Below are 19902 nucleotides of genomic sequence, written 5' to 3' on the forward strand. Positions count from 1 at the left end.
AGAAAAAAGATTTTTTGTACTTGATAGCTTTTTTATAGTTCAAGTGAGTGGATAACCCTTGCTTGAGCCAAAAAATCCATTTAAAGGCCATCAGAGCCAAGCATAACTGATAAGGGGGCAAATTACAAAACGGAGGCTAGAAGATCGAATGGAATCAATAATCGATTCAGGAAGACTGGAGGTATTAGAGCCCATTGCCAAATGGTGAGTACAACAACAGTCAAGCTGATGGGTTTGATTTGAATAATTCATTTGATGACGTGTCAAAAAAGCCTCATACCAGGCAAGACTATTAATCTGAGGCTCAATGGTTTGCCTTTGTTTTCAATTGAAATCAATGATGATATTTTCAATTAATCAACTAAGAGTGTGACACTAATTATTTCTTGTACTGGGATTATATTATCGTCTCCTCCCTACCTCCCTACCTCCCTACCTATCTACCTATCTACCTACCTATAAGGAGAACAATTCATTGTATGTACCTGGCCCAAGACCACCAAGACGAATCAACAACTGATCAAGTCATGGTCGACTCCAAATTTGGCCTTATGGTCACGGTTAAGCGAACCGTTGTGTGGACTACTCGCAATGAGAGGAGTTCGAGGAAAAATTGGAAAAAACACCGTGCATAGATAGCGGGCTGTCTGAACGAAACCAGATGGAATGTGGTTCCAAAAAGGTTAGCCTTTGGCACATTCAATAATCCCATTGTTAATCGAGGATCATCCATGATTGCATCGACGTGAGGAGAACAAAAGATGCAACGCGGGGAATCTTAAAGTCAGACCTGAATTGCGCAATACTTTTGCGAGGAACGCGGGCTAAAACGAAAAGAGTTTGTCCTCCTCGTGGTTCTTCGTCTCTTTCTTGCACATTCATGAGTCGTTCCATTCAAATTTCTTCTGGTCATGAAACTGAAATGAAATCCAAAGTCATCTCTGTCGTCATCTTCAGAGTCATCATCCCTTCATTTTTCCACGTGTGCCATACCACGTTTATACACACATACGAGTACTCACAAGAGGAACATATCTATCGACCAAGTAGAGTACGTTCAAGTCTCAGAGCTCCTGTCATTGGCAGTAGGAGGAGCTATTTATATGTAGTGCCAATATAGTCGAGCAGTCATCGTGAACGACGGCAGCCTGCTTTTGAGGCCTCCAAGGATGGTGATCAAAGCTGAAAAAGAGTGATACTAATCCATTTCATTCAAGTCGTCTTTGGCTGTGCATTTCACATTCCAAACACGGACATAATACCTTGATCATAATCTGCGCTATTTCAAGTCCACGACGCCTGACTGTGTGACTTGCTTGCTGCTGCGAGCTACGAGAATATACTGTACAGTACACTAGTTGGCAGAGATGCAGTTTTTTTTTAGTTCAAATCCATTTCACTCTCATTCAGCTATCATTCGTTATCAATCGAATGAGCCGTCCGTGGAGTCATATGTGTGTGACATTAGTTTCCACATACCTATTCACCAGTACAAGCGGCCACATTCCGAATCGAAGATTAATGCTTTGTTCAACAAGTTGGAATCGCCAAATCTTCTTTCTCTTTGAAAGATTTAGAACCGACGTCCATTGAGCAAATCACATGTGTTAGATGGCATGAATTAGGAGCTGATCGTTGCAGATGGCATCCTCCTCATCATCATCACCATATTCCTCTTAACACCATGCTACCTTTTGCTTCAATCATATTACTCACGATCTCTTTTTTTTTGTTGGCAGGAACGTGATTGGAAGTTTGAGAAATTGAAGCTCAATCTTCAAACTTTTAAAAGTGTGGGTTCCCTGAAGGTGAGAAAATGATTCCATGTTTCCATAAGCTCTTAATCTCGCTCACATCCAGAATTCCTGTTGGTGTCGTCTTCGCCACGCCTGAATGGTTAGAGAGATAGATCGAAAGATGGATGGATGCTTTGCTTGGATGATGTTGTTGTTGTTGTTGTTGTTGTTGGAGGTGGTGGGGGCCGTGGCGGTGGTGGAGATGGCAGACTAAAAATTCTTCAAGGACAATCATGCATTGGTGCAAAAAATGGCAATTAACTCAAAGGGTAACATGGGAGTGCAAATAGTGGTGAGACAAAAAGTCACCGTAGCTAGCTTATCTGCATTCCAACATGTCGCTCGGATCTAGTCCTGTGTTCCTCGTTGAGAAGTCATTAAGACAATAGGGAAGGTCTGAGGTGTCTGTGATGTTCATAATCATCCACATTGCCAAATTTTCGATGCAACGCACTAGAACAAGAGCAGGGCTCAGTTATTGCAAATTATTGGCCAAAGGGAGCGGGCGGGTAATGCGTCATCTTATTCGTATTTAAACACACTTCAGATTGAGCACAACTCATTCTCTTGTGACTGAAAGGTCCTTGTGGGCGAAAAAAAAGAATATGTCGACCCGAAGTCAGGACCTTTGAGAAAAAAGATATCTTTTTTGGCACCTAAGCTTCCCGAATAATCATGAAGGCGTTACCCACGATTTTGAGTACTGGTGGAGATCACAATCCCGTTTTTAAACGCAATTATTCGCCAAGCACAGCCCTTTTTGTTGGGAATTCGCATTCATAATTTGTGATGATATCCCGCTGCTGTTGCTGCTGTTGGTGTTGCATTTTCAAGTGTCGAGATAGATATGATGTGACATATTTGTGCACATTAGCAACGAGCACTACCGCCAAACCTAGACGGGACACTGGCAAGCGTCCGTGACTTTTTATCTTCCTTGTTCAGACCATCTATCGTGCATATGGTGCAACGTCTATTAACTCCTATCCTTGTCAATCTCGAGCCACACCTACTTCACCATCATTCATAATTTGCGAAACAACGACACCAACGGCACCAACGAGGCGATAGGAATGAAGTCAATATGTTGATTAGATCTGGGATGATAAATAGTTTACCAAGAGGGATAATTCCATTCCAGGACCTTGGTGCGATTTCCCCTTTCCCCAATGCTCCTGAGTTGGGCGAATCGGACCCCAATAAACGTGTCTGCGACTATCCCACTTACATGAAGCTCCTGCAAGAAAATGCCCAACTCCAGCACCTGAATCGTCTCCTCCAATCCAGAATGAGCGAAGGCCTCAGTGAGGAGCGACAAAACTTGCTCCACACCGAATTGATGGTCACAGAGGCCAAGATCAAAGATCTCGAGGCCATCTTGAATGGGCAAAACGTGGATCTAACTTTGGTGGAGGAGAAGAAGCAGCTCCAACAACTCAATTTGGGCTTGGCCGAGAGGATCGCGGAATTGCAGGAAAACGAATCTAAGATACTCGGCAAACTCCAAGACTCGAAAGATCAGTCTGAGCTCTTGGAATTTCGAGTCTTAGAGCTGGAGGAAGATAAGGTAAAACCTAAGGGTAAAGCTCTCCGAGCCATCGACACGCGGTGCATCGTTTCAGCGGTAGCTGGTAATGGAAGGCCCGCATAAGCCCCGGCAGTGCAATACGCTCCTCGAACTAATGGTAGCTTTGGAGCAGAGTCTCTTGGAAGGGTATTGAATTAAATCATATACTCCCGGTTTATTCCCAAATCGAACGTAAGACACACCGACCCTCCGGTTCCAAAGAAATTGCCAGGTCGAGGCCTCCAGTTCGACTGAAATCACATGGCGTGAACCGTTCACTCTTAATTACTTTCCATTCCCAAGAAGGACCTGGTTATCTGTGCATGCGCATAGTTCAAGTCCTGATTGAAACGAACCTGCTCCTCATCGAATTTGACCCTACAATTATGATTTCCGAGAAATGCAGCACTGTACATAACGCCAAAAGCCAAGGCAATTTGTGGGCAACCATATTTTTTTTTCTGAAATTGTATGAAGCGTGCCCCCGGTTACATTTCATCAAAAAGTTCATGCCATTTCCAACCTCAACTTAAAGGAGCACGACAGATCACTTTGGTCTTAAACTGATGCTCTTTGCAGATTGTACAAAGCATCAAGTTAAACAAGATTGGAGGTCAATTCCTCAACCGAGAGTGAAACTAGCGAAAGTAAGGAGATCCAAGATAATTTACAACCAGTTCTCAGAGGCAAATAACCATTTTTGGCTCAGGATCTCGTTTCATGGGATAACTAAATTTTGTCCACCAACATCATTAGTTAGGGCTCTCAAGCATCGATCGGAAAGTGAAACTTATGAGTGGATTTAAACATGAGCCGATCCACGACCTCTATGGCATCTTGACAGCGGATAAACATTTAACGGCAATTAATCAATATGATGAAAAAGTTGAAGCAGACAACCAATGCAAATTGCCTTTTGAACGTGGAAAAATGAGACCTTCTCTCAATTTATGACCATGTGAATGCAATGCATCTTTTGTCTGGATAGCGAGCTAATCTCCAATGCATACAATATCAAATGAATTGGAGTGTACATTTCCCTCAAGTCATTAGCCGAGTCTCCTCTCTTTAGAACATTTTTTTTTCTCTTGTGGTTGTGCGTAAAACGTAAAAGTTGAGTTCACAATGATTCACAATAGTCGTCGAGAGTGTTATTCTTTGGACATGGGACTTCATCCGTCACTTTTGGCGGATTTCCATTGTTTCATCATAAACCACGCCAGAATAAATGCATCCAATACCCGGTGACTTTTTTCCGTCTTCTTCCTACGTTGCAAAGCATGGCACGGCCCAATTAACGTTCAAACGAGTCGTCGTGCCCACGCTCGTAAAAAAGTTCCCTCCTCTTCCTTGCTCGCTTTTGAAGTTGACACGCAAAAAGTCGCGCAAGTCTAATAGATTTTGCATGTTCGGGTTCTTTTCAGACCAAAAGCCCTTCAAGCAGCAACAATCATGACCAAATGGGTCATGACGATCCACAGCTTGGCACCCTCAATGATGAAACAGACCTGGACGATTCCGGGTGTAATTCATCCGCCACAACGGACGAGGACATTCTCGAACTCTACCAAGATTTTCGGGTAATTGTCAAACGATATTGAACCAAGCGGCACTTGTTGGCCGGGTGTGAAACGCAACTGCTCCCATGTTTTAGGGCGAGAAGGTGGCAGACACGAAGAACCAGTTGCAAAGACTGGTCTCATCCCTACCAAAGGCCAATGACAAGTCCCTGCTACTTCAGACCGTGGCTCTCTTCGAGACCTTATTGAGCAAGATTCACGACCTTCAAGCGGAGAATGAGACTCTCAAGACTCGCGTCGAGTTCGAATCCGAGAATCGATCGACTACAAATGATCAGATGATTTTGGAGATGGAGTTATCGCGCAAGGATCTCCAAATAGCTCGTCAGGTAGGTCTACAAACTATCGGTATCAACCTACAGTTATCGTGTAAAATCTGTGGCATCAGAATGACTTCGGTTTCCCTTTATACCTATTATGCGTGTGCATGTCGCATCACCATCCCACGTGCGATTAACCAGTGATAAAATTACGTACCAGATGTGCTCTTCCGTTACCTTGAGCTAGAGGCTAATTTTGAATATTCCACGAGAAAGTTTATATCCCGTAAGAAATTACGTGATCAAACCAAACCCCGCGTGGTCTGACCGTCACGAAGCCTATTGGGTAATTGTTTTGTACGTAAAAAAGTGAATGGGTAGGCCCGAGTGTTAAACCTCAAATCGCTCGAAAAGCTCAAATTAACCATTGCCCGTACACCCTTCCAATTGAGAAAATACATAAAAAAATCGTAGGTTTTTGAACGAGCACTAAAAAGGGACCCTTTCCCCTATTTCTTCGCCATATAACTTCAGGCGGTGGACGAACTCACACAGGAACGTCACATCTTGCAACGAGATCTGAATGCCACCAAGCAAGATCTCGAGAGGAAGGAGACCAAAAATGCCCAGATTCAGGATGCTCGAAACAAGTTGGAGGTTGATCTTCGGAATCAAATCGCGAGCCTAACATCGAAACTGAATACAACCATGGTGGGTCGAGAGTCAGAGTCTCAGATGTATGAGCAGGCCATCATGAAAGCCAATCATCTGGAGAACACACTCAAGGAACTTGATGCCAAGGTGCGTTATGAATGATCGAGTGTGGATGGTAGACTGAAGACAGTTCAAATCCAGCCCAACACTCGTTGTATATAACTCTTGACAATGCCTGCCAGACTTGAAGTCAAGAAAACAAATGCTTCATAAATCATTAGACAGTAACAGAAGGAGAAAAGAAGGTGCATCACATGCATCTGCCTGGGCGACCGTCGTCAATGTTGAAACACTCGTGTTGTAGCGTGAAGGATGTTCGTTGTAGGAGATACAATGGCGCTAATGAGCCACGAGGACCCTTGAAAACACCTTTCATCTTTTCTCATCTTTTATGTACCAATCGTTTTTTGTGCATTGTTCACTTTAAAGATGACATGAACAGATATGATGCGTTTTTTCTGCCTCTTTTCCTTCCAGACCAAAACTTTATCCACGGAAAACGCTGAACTCAAGGAAAACCTCGCCACTGTTTTGGAGAACCACACATCTAAATCCGTTGGAAGCATTGGCTCAGAGTACAGCTCTTCAAGCCACAGAAAGGTAGAATGATTACTGGATAAATGTAAAGCTGAATTTTAGATGCTAAAAAGGGCGAACATCGTTTCATCAATAAAACATCATCGCAATTTGATCAAATTTCTAACAAACATCCATATTCCTCAATGTGTTCCAGGTTCCATCCGTTATATCAGATGGAGGCAGCGATCACCCTAAAACCAGCAATGGGACCTCTTCTGGCGTTTCCTCTGATCTGAGTGACAGTGACACGGATCACCATGATGAAGGTCATCACCACTCACGCCGAAAAGTCTCTTCAAGCTCATCTACCCGAGTTATGGAAGAGAGTGGCATTTTTGATGCTTCCACATCCACATCTCCGGATTTGATGGGAGCGAACTTCACGGAAACGGCCACTCAAACCATGGAAAAATCCTTGAATCCGACGACAGTCAAGAAATCTCCTCTTCTCTTAAGACACGCTTCAGACTACGAAAGTTGCGAGGAGCTCGACGATCTCCGGGAAGAATGCCGAGATCTGGTCACCCGAAAGAATAGCTTGGAGGACGAGATCGAGAGCTTCAAGTCCGAAATCAAGACCCTCAAGTCCACAATGGAGGACGCTAGCGCTGGATCAGACGACAAGATCACGAGGCTGGAACAAGTGGAATATAGCCTCAGGAATCAGTTGAAGGAGTGGGAAAAGAAGTATAGAGAACTCCATAAACAGAATCAGAATCTACTTGAGGAGAAATGCGAGTTGGAAGAGGCCGAAAACGACAGCCGTCTGAATGCGCAAAGGTGAGTTTGAAAATTAAGATGATCGAGCAATACAAAGAAGGACCATAGGATTGCTATGAATGCGGCTTGATCTTCTTTTCCAGATGGGAGCATCAGTACCGACTCACTTATGATCGAAATGAGCAATTGAACCAAGAACTCCAGATGGAGCGAAACAATGTACTAATGGTTCGAGATGACCTCTCCGAATCCCAAAGCAAGGAATTGGACGTAAGAAATGACGTGGCTTATTTGGAAGCCCTGGTTCAAAGATACGAGCAAAGGATCTTTGATCTCGAAGAAGTCGAAGTTGAGCTTCGGGAAAAGCTCATTCTCCTGGAAAAGGCATGTTACGTGGTGGCTTGGTTCCACTCCGCCACAAAGATTAACAAATCACCGCTGCCGATCCTCATGGAAATTCACGATTCAGAGACCCAAACGTCTCTTCTTGAGAACGGTCCCACTCAGGATCCAAGGATGGACGAACTGGAAGCCTACATTCGGAATCTGGAGCGAGATAAGTCGAGGCTCGAAGATTCTTTAATGTCGATGATGGCGGAAAAAGATTCCATTGCTCGGTCATTGGAGGGGACTCATGAAGACCGAATTGAGAGGATCCTGCAATTGGAGGATCGTATTAACGATCTCAATCAGGCGGCACGAGAGGCCAATGAGGCCCATATCCAAGAGATCAAGCACCTTAAAGCCCAACTCCAGAGCTCAGAAACCTCATCACAGGAAACGACGCTGTCTCAAAGCGTCCAGAAGAGCGAGGCCATGGAGACTTCGCACTATTCACAAGATCTGGCCGCTGTGGACCTTCTTCAGGACGAGCTATCGGCATTGAAAGAGAAGGAATTGGCTTATTGTCAGACCATTCAAGAGGCGGATGCGATATTGGCCAAAGTTCAGAATAACTACGAGAAAACCATTCAGGCCCTGGAGGAGGACAAGGTCAGTCTTTTGGAAAAGATTCGGAGGATGGAGACCAACGAGCAGCTCCACAAAAAGGACCTGAGAGAGATCACTCAAAACCACGTGGGTGGTAGCGAAACACAAAAAATGGCTCAGCTTTTGGAACGTCTGATGGACACTGAACGCACTGTGATCGAGCTGAAGGAGGTCATTTTCCGCTTGGAGCGAAGTGAGCGAGAAATCAGCCTCAAGATTTTGGCCGAGCAAAAGAACAATGCAACCTTCAAGAACGAGCTCCACGATCAAGAGGCCCTTGTGGCTAAGCTTTATCAAATCGAGAAAGACAATGCTGAGCTGAATGAGGAAATCCTTCGCTTAAAAGAGATTGAGAGGCGCTTCCAAGACCGCCAACTCAGTGAAGGTATGCTGAACTGCCGCGAGCAAGAACTGGAAGAGCGTGAAAGCTCTCTCCAAACCGAGATCTGTGATTTGGACCGTTCCGCAATGGAACGCGATAAGGCGTGGCGAGACAAAGTGACCTCGCTCTCTCACGAGCTCCAGCTCCACAAGGAGACCTCGGATCAACTCAAGGAAGAGGTGGAAAAACAGAACGTGTATCGCGTGCAAGTGGAGGGCCTCTCGCATCAAGTCAATGACATGAAGGAGACACTCGCCAGCCAGACTCAGGCTCTGGAGAGCAACGAGGCCACCTACAGAAGCGAGGTGAGCATCCCACCGACGTCACCTCCGGTCACAATCCGCTCTGAATCAGAGAGGCGAAGCCGTAGTGGGTGTGCTACTGGCACATCCGGCGTCAGTGGCGAGACCTCTTCCTCGTCTTGCAGTATCAACTCTTTCCGCTTGACTCGCTATCGCAGTATCAGGGACCACACGGGCAGATATTTCTTGGTGGTAAAAATACAATGACCTCCGAGCACCGCAAGCAAGCAAGCAAGCAAGCAAGCACAACTGGAACCACCCTATCCCTATGCTGATCACGGCACTTATTCAGTCCTTCCAAACCTCACTCACTCACTCATTTATTCGTACGCATAGCTTACTTCTTTCCACATGCTCCCATCACTGCCCTTAGTCCCTCTCCTTGGTTAACCCACACATTTACCGCATTCCTTGTCCCTTCTGGTCTTCCTTACTCTGTCAACCCTTTTCCACTGCACTTTATTGTACTGCTAGTCTTCTTGGGTGTTCGCCTCGAACAACCCAACAACCCTTAGCACTGCCACAGATCACTTCTTGGATCGAGTTTTCACCCACGTTTTCAGAACTCGAACTTAGGATCCTATCCAAACTGGATCCAGGTCTTGTCATCACTCCCCACTATTCCTAACGACCGTATAGCAGTGGTAAGATCTAGTTGCATTCAGCCTCAAGCTCTGAGGTTGTGTGTTGGAAATGGCGGGGGCATGAGGGCAAATGGCGCAAGCAAAAATCACACGCTTAACACCCAATTTTTGTTGGATATATATTTTCTTCAATCGAGAAATTATTTGATTAAAATAAAAATAAAAATAATGAAGTAAAAGTGATTCCAATCAGATAATCGCTCTTCCTATTGCATGAGTGGATGATGTTGATACGTACTTACTTACTTTTGAAGTCATGCCAACGTTTCCCATTGGGGAGGTGTTCTCAGATTCACAGGACCTCATCCTCGTTTCAGCTCACCAAACTGCGAAATCAATTGTCATTCTCGACTTCACAATTAAGAGACTTGGACGCTCTCAACTCGACTCTTCAGGATGAGATCCGCAGTTTGAAGGTGAGAGGAGACTCGCAGGGTTCAGTGCTAGGACCACAACTAACCTAGATAAAACCTGTATTTCTTTTAAGGCATCCTTGAGTGTGAGAGAGTCTGAAGTTCGACAATTGTGGCAGAGAGAAGAGAGGAGTCTCATCGATACCAATGCCAAGTTGAGAGTGAAAGACGAGGAAATTGAGAATTTACGTCAGGAACTGGCTCGATGGACCACGGAAAACCAATCCCAAGAAAATGAACTTCATCACATGCTTAACTACGAAGGTGGCCTAATTTCCATCCGCAGGAATCTCGAATTTGTTGTTCAAAACATAAAGGTAAGCTCACATTACTTAGTTTCTCGGTCTTCCTTCTAATAGGACATATATTTGATCTTGAAATCATGAATAATGTTCTTCTCTTCAGAGCGACCCCATCGATTCGGTCTTGGTGAGGCTTTGCGACATAAGCGAACAGCTTCAAGCCCTTTCTTACGTGATTTGCAGCCAGCCAAATCATTCTGACCCAACGTTTGATCTTTTCCGATGCGAGAGTGAAGAAGCCATTCAAACTCAATTCATGCCTTCCAACGGCGAACCCACGCTGAGCAAAGAGCAGCTGGCTTTCTTCAATACCGGCTCAGGTAAAACCATCCTTGTAACTCGTGATCTCCTCAGTTGAACCTCAGGAAATGCCATGATTTCTTTCTTCAGACTACTCCTTGAAACATGGTTTGGATGGTCCTGATTTTGGACTTCCCAGTTTGGAGAGCAACGCTAGCAGTTGCACCTATCACTCGTCAGCTTCGACTTTGGTTCCAACGAATGCGGACGAAATTCAGATGAGATGCATCCGATTGGAGGAGGAACTCACTTTGGCCAACCAAGAATGTTCGGAAATGCAGAATAAATTGGAAGATCAAGAAATGCTTCTTGACACCAAGGTAAAACATTGGCAACATTGCACGATATGCATTAGCAACAGGATCATCGTACAGAAAGAATTTCAGCATTGGATTAGTTATTTATCTTGATTTTTTTTTTTTATATCATCACGCAGAATAAAGAAATCGTAGATCTTACTGCTGTAGTGGAGCATCTCCGTCAACTTAACATCCGGATCACGGAGCAACATGAGCGTCACAAGGTCCGATTCGATTCGATCAACTCTCGTATGAAGGAAACGCAATCCTCTTATGATCAACTTGATCACAAGTGTGCCAACAAAGACTTTCTGATTCGAACCTTGGCCGATCTAATGAAGACAGCCACGGATTTGAGGTCCACCTCCATTGTGAGGTATCTCCGAGAAGCCACTTTCAAGCCCTCATACGTGCGTGGCCTGGATTTCACCATGGAATCACTTTGCCGTTTCATTGAGAGCGGCAATGTAAGCAAGGAGCAAAGGAAAAGTGAACAGGTTCGAACAAAACGTCACTTCTATAGGGATGAATTTACGGAATAACTCACAAAACTGTCCATGAACCTCTTAGTTGTCACACATTGCCCAAGAGTATAAGGAATCTAACTCGTTGGATTCGACAATTGCCCCTTGGATGATTGAGTCTGCCAAAATCAAGGACAACTTGAACCATTCCAAATCCGACAAGGTCGGCAGGGAGGAAAAGAAGGCCCAATTGAATTCCAACGGGCCTTTGACCAAACCAGAAACAGTTCGGGTCACGAGACGCGTTGGTGCCGATAGCCTTTTATTGGCATGGCATCCGCCCAAGGACAGCCGCGTTCTAGGCTATATGGTGAGTGATTATGCGTTCACATAACGAGATAAAATGCAGACTATTGTTGTTTTTGGATTTCAGATTTTTGTAAATTCGGAAGCCCGCCAAAAAGTGAGGAGCGCCTCACGTACTAAAGCGCTATTGCATGGCTTGTCTTTAGAGTCGACGTTTACGATTGGGATCGAAAGTTTAGGCCCAGGAGACTCAGCATCGCAGAGGATTGACATTAAATTTGAACCAGATTTACTGAAAACCATCGCCAAAAGGAAGACCCCGCCCCCGCCCCCTATGAAACCCCATGTGGAAAGACTTCTTCCCTTACCCGTTGCCATAAAGGATGTTTCCCAATGAAAGCAAATATATATATAAGTAATCATAATACCACATACTCAATAGCTAGTCAGAATCACTTGTATGTATTCATAAAATAAATCTGTCACAAAAAAACAACTTGGCTTTATTTTCCGTATTTTGACATAGCTTCATACAACTTCAAACGCTCGAGCCACGCCTTCCAATAAATATCCATTTTTTGTTTCGAAATTCCAAGCACCTTGGCCTCATGTCCATCATTGTGGACGATAACGATCAGTCCATGATCGATTTGGAACGGATACCGCGGGTCATGATTCAAAGCTCCAATGTACGCGGCAATTTGAAGAGGATTGTCAAAAGTTGAGGACAGACTGGCTTTCTTCTTCTCGGAAGTTTTCCAGTCAATCAAAGCCAAGGTCTTTTCCTTATAAACTGCCACACAGTCCAAGTAACCGTGATACTTTAGTGTGGGATGCACCACTTGACTCTCCAAGGAATGCGGGTGAGAGAAATGATTCAAAAGCGGGCCAATGCTCTGAGTATGCTTCAAGGACACGTCGTCCTCGGAGTCCATAGCCTTCGTTCCTTCAAGCAGGTAGTGTTCAATGTAACTATGGAGGCGGTGACCTCGTGCCAACATAGTCTTTTGATATGCTTCAAACCCAGCTTGTCCCATTTGAGCAATCATCCGCTCCTCCCATTGGGCCAGAGCCACGGCTCTATCCACGGGCATGGTGGCCTTTAATATTTTGGAGACGCTAGGCAGAGATGATCTGAGTTGATTGCGTCTGTAGTTGATCAAGGTCGGCTTCAATTCCGTCGATAGAGGGAGGGAGATCACTGGCTTCTCCGGATTGATCCATGACGGAGATTCAGAAGCAAGCGAAGGAGAGATTTTTATTGGACTGGCAACGGGCTCGGCCATGATATCTGGGGGGTTTGACTCCGTGACATCAGAGTGGTTTAGCTCAAAAGATGCGGTGGCCAGAGCGTTGAATAAATTATCTTCTTTGGGAGCTCGGGCTTGAATCTGGGGCAGCATCAGGTCATTGGGAGTATCTTTATTAGCCATCCGTTCAATCCAAAAGTCGTGGCTCTTGGTCGTTGTCTCACTTTTTCTGGCAGCTTTGTTAGCCTTCTTCTGGATGTTCCCAAATTCTTCTCGATTCCAATGATTCTTAAAGTAATTCGACTTCCATTTCCACGGTTCATCGCATGATGCGTCCGCCAACGACCGCACCGAGGGTCCACTAGGTCGCATCCTCCGGAAGTAAAGCGGTCTGAAGGTGATTAATCCCAACATCGTTATTTTCAAACTCGGGTCGAGAATCAACTCATTTTCCAAACTCAATGTTTTTGTTTTGATTTTCATGTGGTGGCATGTGCTCTTCACAAACACGAAACCTCGATTCGGAATAGTGGTTCGTTTTTTATAGATTCGGAATAGAATCTGTTTTACATGCATCAAATCTATATGAAAAGTTTTAAATTATGCCCAAAACACATCTATTTATTGAATATCGATGTCACTCGCCACAATAATTTTGGCACCCGTGTTTCTTTCAATGGCATTTAAAGCGGCAATTTCGGCATAGGTGAACCCACCCAAGAATAGAACGAGAATGTTCGGCCTGGCCACCGGGCTGGATTGCCGAGTATGGACTGTGGTGGGCACAGACTTGGGAAGGGGATCTTTAGTGTGATCCACACCCCCATTCAGTACTCGATTCACTAGACTGCAAATCAGGGGCTGATAAAGGCCCCCGAACACAAAACTAGGATGGTTCCCTTCAGGAATTTGACTTTTGGGAGTAATTTGCGAATCTATGCAATGTTTGGAGACGCAATTGACCTGAACCGATTCCAAATAGAGAAAGAACTTGTGCACTCCATCCGCTTTGTCGTATCCATATCCCTCCAAGATTTTCCGCTTTAAAAACGAAATATCTTGTGACTGGAGGCCGCCGATGCAAACGTGGAGTAAGCTGATGATGTACTTCACTCGAGGTAATGGGAACTCCCTAAAGGAACAAAATCGACAATTTTTGGAAGTGTTTAGGAGGCTGAAATATGAACTGGACCAAACTTGGCTTGTAATCAAATGTCAGAACCCAGAAGTAGTTACCTGGCAATGGCTTCTTGGAGAAAGGCAAAGGTTTTGGCATAAATGTTGCTCTCTTTTTGGACAATCCCGTTTTCGATGTGAATGGATCGCTCACTCATATGTCCCAGGGATTTTTGAATAATTTCACTGGCACTGATATGCATGGAAACGGACTGATACTGTTGTTGTAAATCCTTTAACTGGAATTGAACAAAGTCTTTCATCTCCTTGACATTCATATTGGCAGCAGACGACTGAACCTCTTTCAACCGCCGGGCGTTCGAGCTCAGGAATGAAAAAATGGACGTGAAAGGTTTATACCGGATCGAGGCAAATGTTTTGTCACGATTTGACAGTGCTATCACAGTTCTTTCAGTATTTTTCAGACCCGCTTTTGGCCGCTCAAGTTCAATCTGACCACAAGAGACGTCAAACACTTGATGAAGTAAGGCTTCGTAGGTTAAAGGGGTCAGGAGGACTGGGAGCAAATCCAGGGACCGATCCATGACAACTAAATGATCCAAGGCCCCATCTTGGTCGGAAGGGGGCTCAGAAAGACTCTCTTCCATGGTTTTGGAGGCCAAGTATTGAACCAAGGCACTTGATTGAGCTCCGAACGCCGACATCTTGCGGAATTTGCCAAACAGAACTTGCACACTATGAAGGCATTTCAACATTAGATAATTAGACACATCACTTTGCACGCCTGGCTCATAGAAGGCACATTGCGGCAACAACATGGACCACACATTGGAATCCAGGGGAAAGAACTCCCAATGGAATTCGTACAGTCGCACTAGGTCCAAAACACAATGCTCTTCAAGGAACAAAGACACTTTTCGGGTGAGTTTGGGCACGTATATAAGGCTGGTGTTGGCATTCCCCAGTCCATTTGCGGCCAAAATCCCCGATACTTGGGAAGAACTCTCAATGGTTGGGAACAAAACAAAGACATACTGAAGGGCTGAGTTCAAGAAACTGGCTGGGACGACATTTTCTAATCTATGAATGGTCTTCACACCCGCTTCCCGGAGTAAAGACATGCCCATAATTTTGTCCAAAGGTTTGAGGATCCCCGAATCTAAAATGAGGATCTTCTCGCCACTGATGGATTTCAGGAGAGCGGAGAAGTTCTCGGCTGAGAGATGGAGCAAGTTTTGGGTGTTTAAGCCCATGGTCATTGAAAGTTTTCTAAGGTGTTAGTTCAAGTTCAAGTGTGGGTGCCGTTTTATCTTCTCAAGATGATTTTTAATGTTGACATGAATGATGAAAACACAGGGTGACCCCAACGGAAATATCATAGAAGTTAGGCTTAGGCTTCGCTACATTATTTGTTGAGCGTTTTTAGGGCTTAATTTCATTCATGTGATGAACTAGATTACAACCTGATGTATCAGATAGATCTCGATAGTTTTCTAATCCAACAGCCTGTTCGAAATGCACGTGTGAAATCTAGAATGTGTGCATTATAGAAGACCGGGACAAGACAGATTTGTGATTTATCTCCGAGGATTTAAACACCATTTTGCTTGAAGTTAACAGGGGAAAACTTTCCGATTTCGATGAAGATCATCAAATCATTCCAGGTTTATCTTATAGAACGGAAACAAGATCGTTTTCCTTGACAAGATTCTAACAAACTTCAAAACAACACAGCATAATTTCTCGGGTCTCATACTTACAATGACAGCAACCACATTGCAATTATCTTTTTCCCCATTAACATCCAGGTTTCATCAGGTCTTTAAATTATGCCTTCGTATCTCTCCTTAGGTTCCAAGAAGTCATTACCAGATCTGCAGACGAAGGTACTGTACGATCGAGCTCCTTTCCTGAATTAGGAAGACCACATGCCATCCTAACGAAATACTTTGTTTTTGTGCGTGGCAGGACATTCCAGCAAATTCTGCTTTATTATCCTCATGCTTTGACTCAGAGGCCTCAGGTTGGTGCCTGGGTAATGTCGCAAGAGCAATTTGTCGAGAGTTCCAATTCCTATCCTCGGTCGGGATCTGTCATAATCAAAACAGACGTGCTAGTGCACTCACCACGTTTGGATGGGTTAAAAAACCAATCTTGCATTCAAAGCAGTTGGTTGGATATGTCATATGCCAAAGCAAAACGTTCGCGCTTGAATAAGCATGATATTGATAGGTATTATTCAGACTGAGATTGGTGCTAGAGAAACTAGTGGATTGAAACAGTTTTCAACTATTGATTGCCTTGGATGACTTGCCTCGAGTTTTCTCAGATAGGTAGGTCTCCTTGTCCACCCAGTGGAAAGTGAAACTTTCCACCGAGTTGAGACTTGGATGTTCAATGACCTGGCTGGTTTCTGTTTTCGCTCTTTCTCCAAACTGCCTGATCATGGTGAAACTTTAGGTCAAGAACCAGGCATCGTACTTCAAGAGTTCGTTTGGCGAGAGGAGCAGGAGGAGAAGGAGGAGGCTATTATGAATCTTCCCTGCCAACGAGCGCGTCTCTCTCACCCATTCTTGTACGTAAAGCAGGCATTAACCCCGTATCCGTTTAGGCCTAGGCGCATGTGGGAGAAATGGAGTGGCAGTGGTTGGGGAATGGGAGTGATGATTCTCGCCACCATCATCATCACAATCCCTTTTCTCTCTCTGAAGCTCAAAGCAATGCATGACCATTCTCTCTTCTCTTTGCGTTTCTCTGGTTCTTGTGATCCACACTCGCACCAGGCTTTATTCCCTATCTGTCGACTGCTATAAATTGAACTTATAACTGAAATGAAAACCTGGGGGACGGACCCCCGTCCGAAATATCCTCCTGATATGTTTTCCTTGTCGTGAGTTGGTCCTTTCGTTGGTTCGTCATGTGGGAAATCCTCTGGGGATCTGATGTTCTTCCAACAAGGTAGTAGGATACCTCATGGCATCATGGCATCCTCATCTTCATCATCATTGTCATCCACCTGTGCAAAGGGGGTTCAGCCCCAAGTGCTTGCTTGGTCTATTCCTTTTACTACTTCCAGGTCAGATACTGCGGATGATTCCACAGTTCATTCACATCTCTTTTCAGGATACTTGTGGTACCTGAGCAATGCTTCGAGTCCAAGTTAAGGCCCGGTGTGCGGCATTGGTAGGCGTGTGCTTACTCTGTGTAGGTCCAATGGATGTATGAGCCTGGATGGTGGTGATGCCAGTGGAGTAAGACAAGTCGGGCTCCTTTCCAACTTTCTCCCCTGTATTTCACACACTCACACCCCATCTGGTCGTCGACCTGCGATCCGTTCCCAAGTCACTATTGCTAGTGTAGTAGTAGTAGCAGTAGCAATAGTAGTGCTACACACGGGATAGATACCGAGTGTTTGAGGAGAAGAAAATGGTCGTGGAAGTGGTCCTACTGGGGTTTGGACAAGACGAAGACGAAGCAGAACAAGTCGAAGTACGAGCAGGAGAAGTGGTGGCCTAATTTTCTGATCACTTTACCGAATCAGGGGTAGAAGAACTCGGAGAAGAAGAGTAAGGCGAATAAGACGGCGAGCTAAGGCACGAGAGGTACGAGAGACACGAGAGACACTCGCCACACATTGCTACATTCTACATCCATCTATCCACTCCCTCACACACTCACTCACACTCACTCACACACACGAACAAAACTCTAAAACGAGAAGGAGCGACGACCTGAAAAGTGCTTCATTTCCATTCTGAGAGATCTCTGGGTTGGTTGACATTTCGAGTCCTCTTCAGTAATCCCTGCCAAAAAAATCCACCAAGATGGAACTCGACCCAACCGGACTCTACTAGCTAACTTAATTAAACGTAAGTGACCAACAAGCGCTTCTCTACTTCGCTCATTAAGACATGTGACATTTGCCCGTGTCTCTGCAAGGCGAGAGTAGTTTCCTTCGCCTCTGAGCCCGTGTCGAAATCGTCATGTGCATCTGCAGCAGTCTTCATGAATCATGATGCATCATCATCACTACCAGCGTCTTGCTACGCAAAAACAATTGTGCAATCGACATTTCGCAAGCACCGCTTCCAAAATTGACTAGTTCAAGAACCCCCGGGCGGTGAACTCGCATCATCAAGGCCGTGAAAAGAAACCATTAACGTAACCGTTTTCCTTAATTGCACCGGTGCATTACGTGCGGTCAATTGCCGGCGATAATGCTTTAGAGACATATCTTGCACTTTAGAGCCTTCAGGGCCTTGTGATTCAATAGACGAACTAGGGATTGCCCATAACCCATGGGCGATCCAATATGTCACTGAAAATATCACGATTGCCGTTCAATTATTTCACAATCCTTCTCTTCTCTTTCAGAATCCAAGTATTTTGGATTGATGTCTGAATGTCAAAGAGGACTTACCCCCTCAACTATAGCCTATAATATGATATCATTATGACTGAGCTGTCTTAGGAATAAATTGAATTATGAACATCCCGTGTTTTTCTTGAAATCCGCCAACGGCTGAGCTCTTTTTCAAAGAGCAACTCAGGCCACCCTGATTCCAAAAGCATAGAACTTAAAGCAACGACCAACATCCCCGTCCTCGATCCATGCCTCTCTGCTTGGCTCGCATGCCTCAATGCAATAGGCATTCTCTCAGGCATACACACTCACATTCAGGCAACACATATCAAGGAAGGAGGAGGAGGAGCAGGAGGAGCAGGAACCAAAACCACCATCAGCCACATTCCTTGCTTCTTTGCGAGTTGGTCTTCCCTGAGGACAGAGTTTGATCAGTTACTTCTTCTAGTCATCAACGGTACCTCAGTTCATTTGAGTGAAAAATGAAGCTTTATTCTTACGCTGATCATATGGTGGCTTCGGATAGCTTTCGCTTGTTCAAGAAGGAGTGTCAGATGGATCAAGCAATAATGGACCAATTCCAATCGGAAATCGCTCAATTGAGGTCCTACATCTATTCGGCGGATTCGGATTGGTGCCTGGACCAGAGCATCCTGGATCTCATGGACCGAATCCTTGATATGGAAGGCTCCGAAGGACTTCGTATCAAATTTGTCCGTCTCCTGTGCATTTGTGCCATGAGATCTAACTTCTTCACCTTGCTCATGAACGATCGTTCGCATGTGATCCTCAAGTACTGCCATCAATTTGATCAACTCTGCCCGGAAGAACAACGCTTCGTGACCATTCTTTTGCTGAATATATCCAGCAATCCCAAAGGAATCGACTATCTCATGTTCTTCTCGCCTTGGGAACACCACAATATGCCCCTAAATAACTGCCAGGCCTGTCAGAATATCATCCAATTGGCATTAAGTAATACCAATCCGAATGTGAGGCATCAAGCATGGCGTCTATTAGCAAATTTGTCCTCCAGACACGGAACGTACTCCGAACGACCTCAAACCCTTCAAGTTTACAACAAGTTCGTTGAATTTGTCAAATCGTGCATCAACGATAATAAGACAATCATTGCCAACGAAAATCATCTGATCATTCAGGAAGCCAAGAAGAACATTGAAATCGAGCACAAAAATGAATTCGATTTTTCCACGCTCAATTTACCGGAAGAGTTGAAATAATATTGCGTTCCATGTCAAAATTGCGAAAATAAATGACATTATTTAAGGACCAATTGCTCTCGTCCATCGTAATCATGAGGCATCATCTTCTATGGTCCTGACCTCAATAGGTTTGCAGCGAGTGCAAACATAGCCTTGATGACGTGATGGCGGCTCCACTTGCCCTACATGGCCTTCACAAACAGCCTTTCTCCTTCTCTTTGGAATGAGAGGGGCTGTCGAGACAACGACTTTCTCGAACTTCCAATCAGCAAGAGTGAGGCCAGAGAGGGAACAGGGATGAAGGAAGATTT

The 19902-nt window shown here is 44.8% G+C and overlaps 4 protein-coding genes across 4 annotated transcripts; 2 read left to right on the forward strand and 2 right to left on the reverse strand.

Moving 5' to 3' along the window:
* Positions 1–1743: 1743 nt before the first annotated feature.
* On the forward strand, positions 1744–12130 carry LOC131880082 (restin homolog). Its single transcript, XM_059226589.1, has 15 exons — positions 1744–1808; positions 2938–3363; positions 4788–4943; positions 5018–5272; positions 5738–6004; positions 6395–6517; positions 6651–7276; positions 7360–8893; positions 9852–9950; positions 10022–10264; positions 10353–10569; positions 10640–10869; positions 10986–11345; positions 11419–11682; positions 11746–12130. The coding sequence occupies exons 2-15, from the start codon at positions 3025–3027 to the stop codon at positions 12013–12015; spliced, it is 4983 nt and encodes a 1660-aa protein (XP_059082572.1). The 5' UTR covers positions 1744–1808; positions 2938–3024; the 3' UTR covers positions 12016–12130.
* LOC131880084 (mitochondrial genome maintenance exonuclease 1-like) lies at positions 12101–13444 on the reverse strand. The gene has a single exon (XM_059226591.1). It carries the CDS (start codon positions 13442–13444, stop codon positions 12122–12124), a length of 1323 nt encoding a protein of 440 aa, XP_059082574.1. The 3' UTR covers positions 12101–12121.
* A 42-nt stretch (positions 13445–13486) lies between these two features.
* On the reverse strand, positions 13487–15916 carry LOC131880083 (vacuolar protein sorting-associated protein 33B-like). The gene is made up of 2 exons (XM_059226590.1): positions 14105–15916; positions 13487–14000 (listed from the first exon to the last, which is right to left on the reverse strand). Exons 1-2 carry the CDS (start codon positions 15262–15264, stop codon positions 13490–13492), a joined length of 1671 nt encoding a protein of 556 aa, XP_059082573.1. The 5' UTR covers positions 15265–15916; the 3' UTR covers positions 13487–13489.
* Positions 15917–17196: 1280 nt separating this feature from the next.
* LOC131880085 (uncharacterized) lies at positions 17197–19662 on the forward strand. Its single transcript, XM_059226592.1, has 2 exons — positions 17197–17874; positions 18380–19662. The coding sequence occupies exon 2, from the start codon at positions 18851–18853 to the stop codon at positions 19607–19609; it is 759 nt and encodes a 252-aa protein (XP_059082575.1). The 5' UTR covers positions 17197–17874; positions 18380–18850; the 3' UTR covers positions 19610–19662.
* The last annotated feature ends 240 nt before the right edge of the window (positions 19663–19902 follow it).

This window comes from Tigriopus californicus, chromosome 5 (genome assembly GCF_007210705.1).
Source record: "Tigriopus californicus strain San Diego chromosome 5, Tcal_SD_v2.1, whole genome shotgun sequence".
Classification (NCBI taxonomy): domain Eukaryota; kingdom Metazoa; phylum Arthropoda; class Copepoda; order Harpacticoida; family Harpacticidae; genus Tigriopus; species Tigriopus californicus.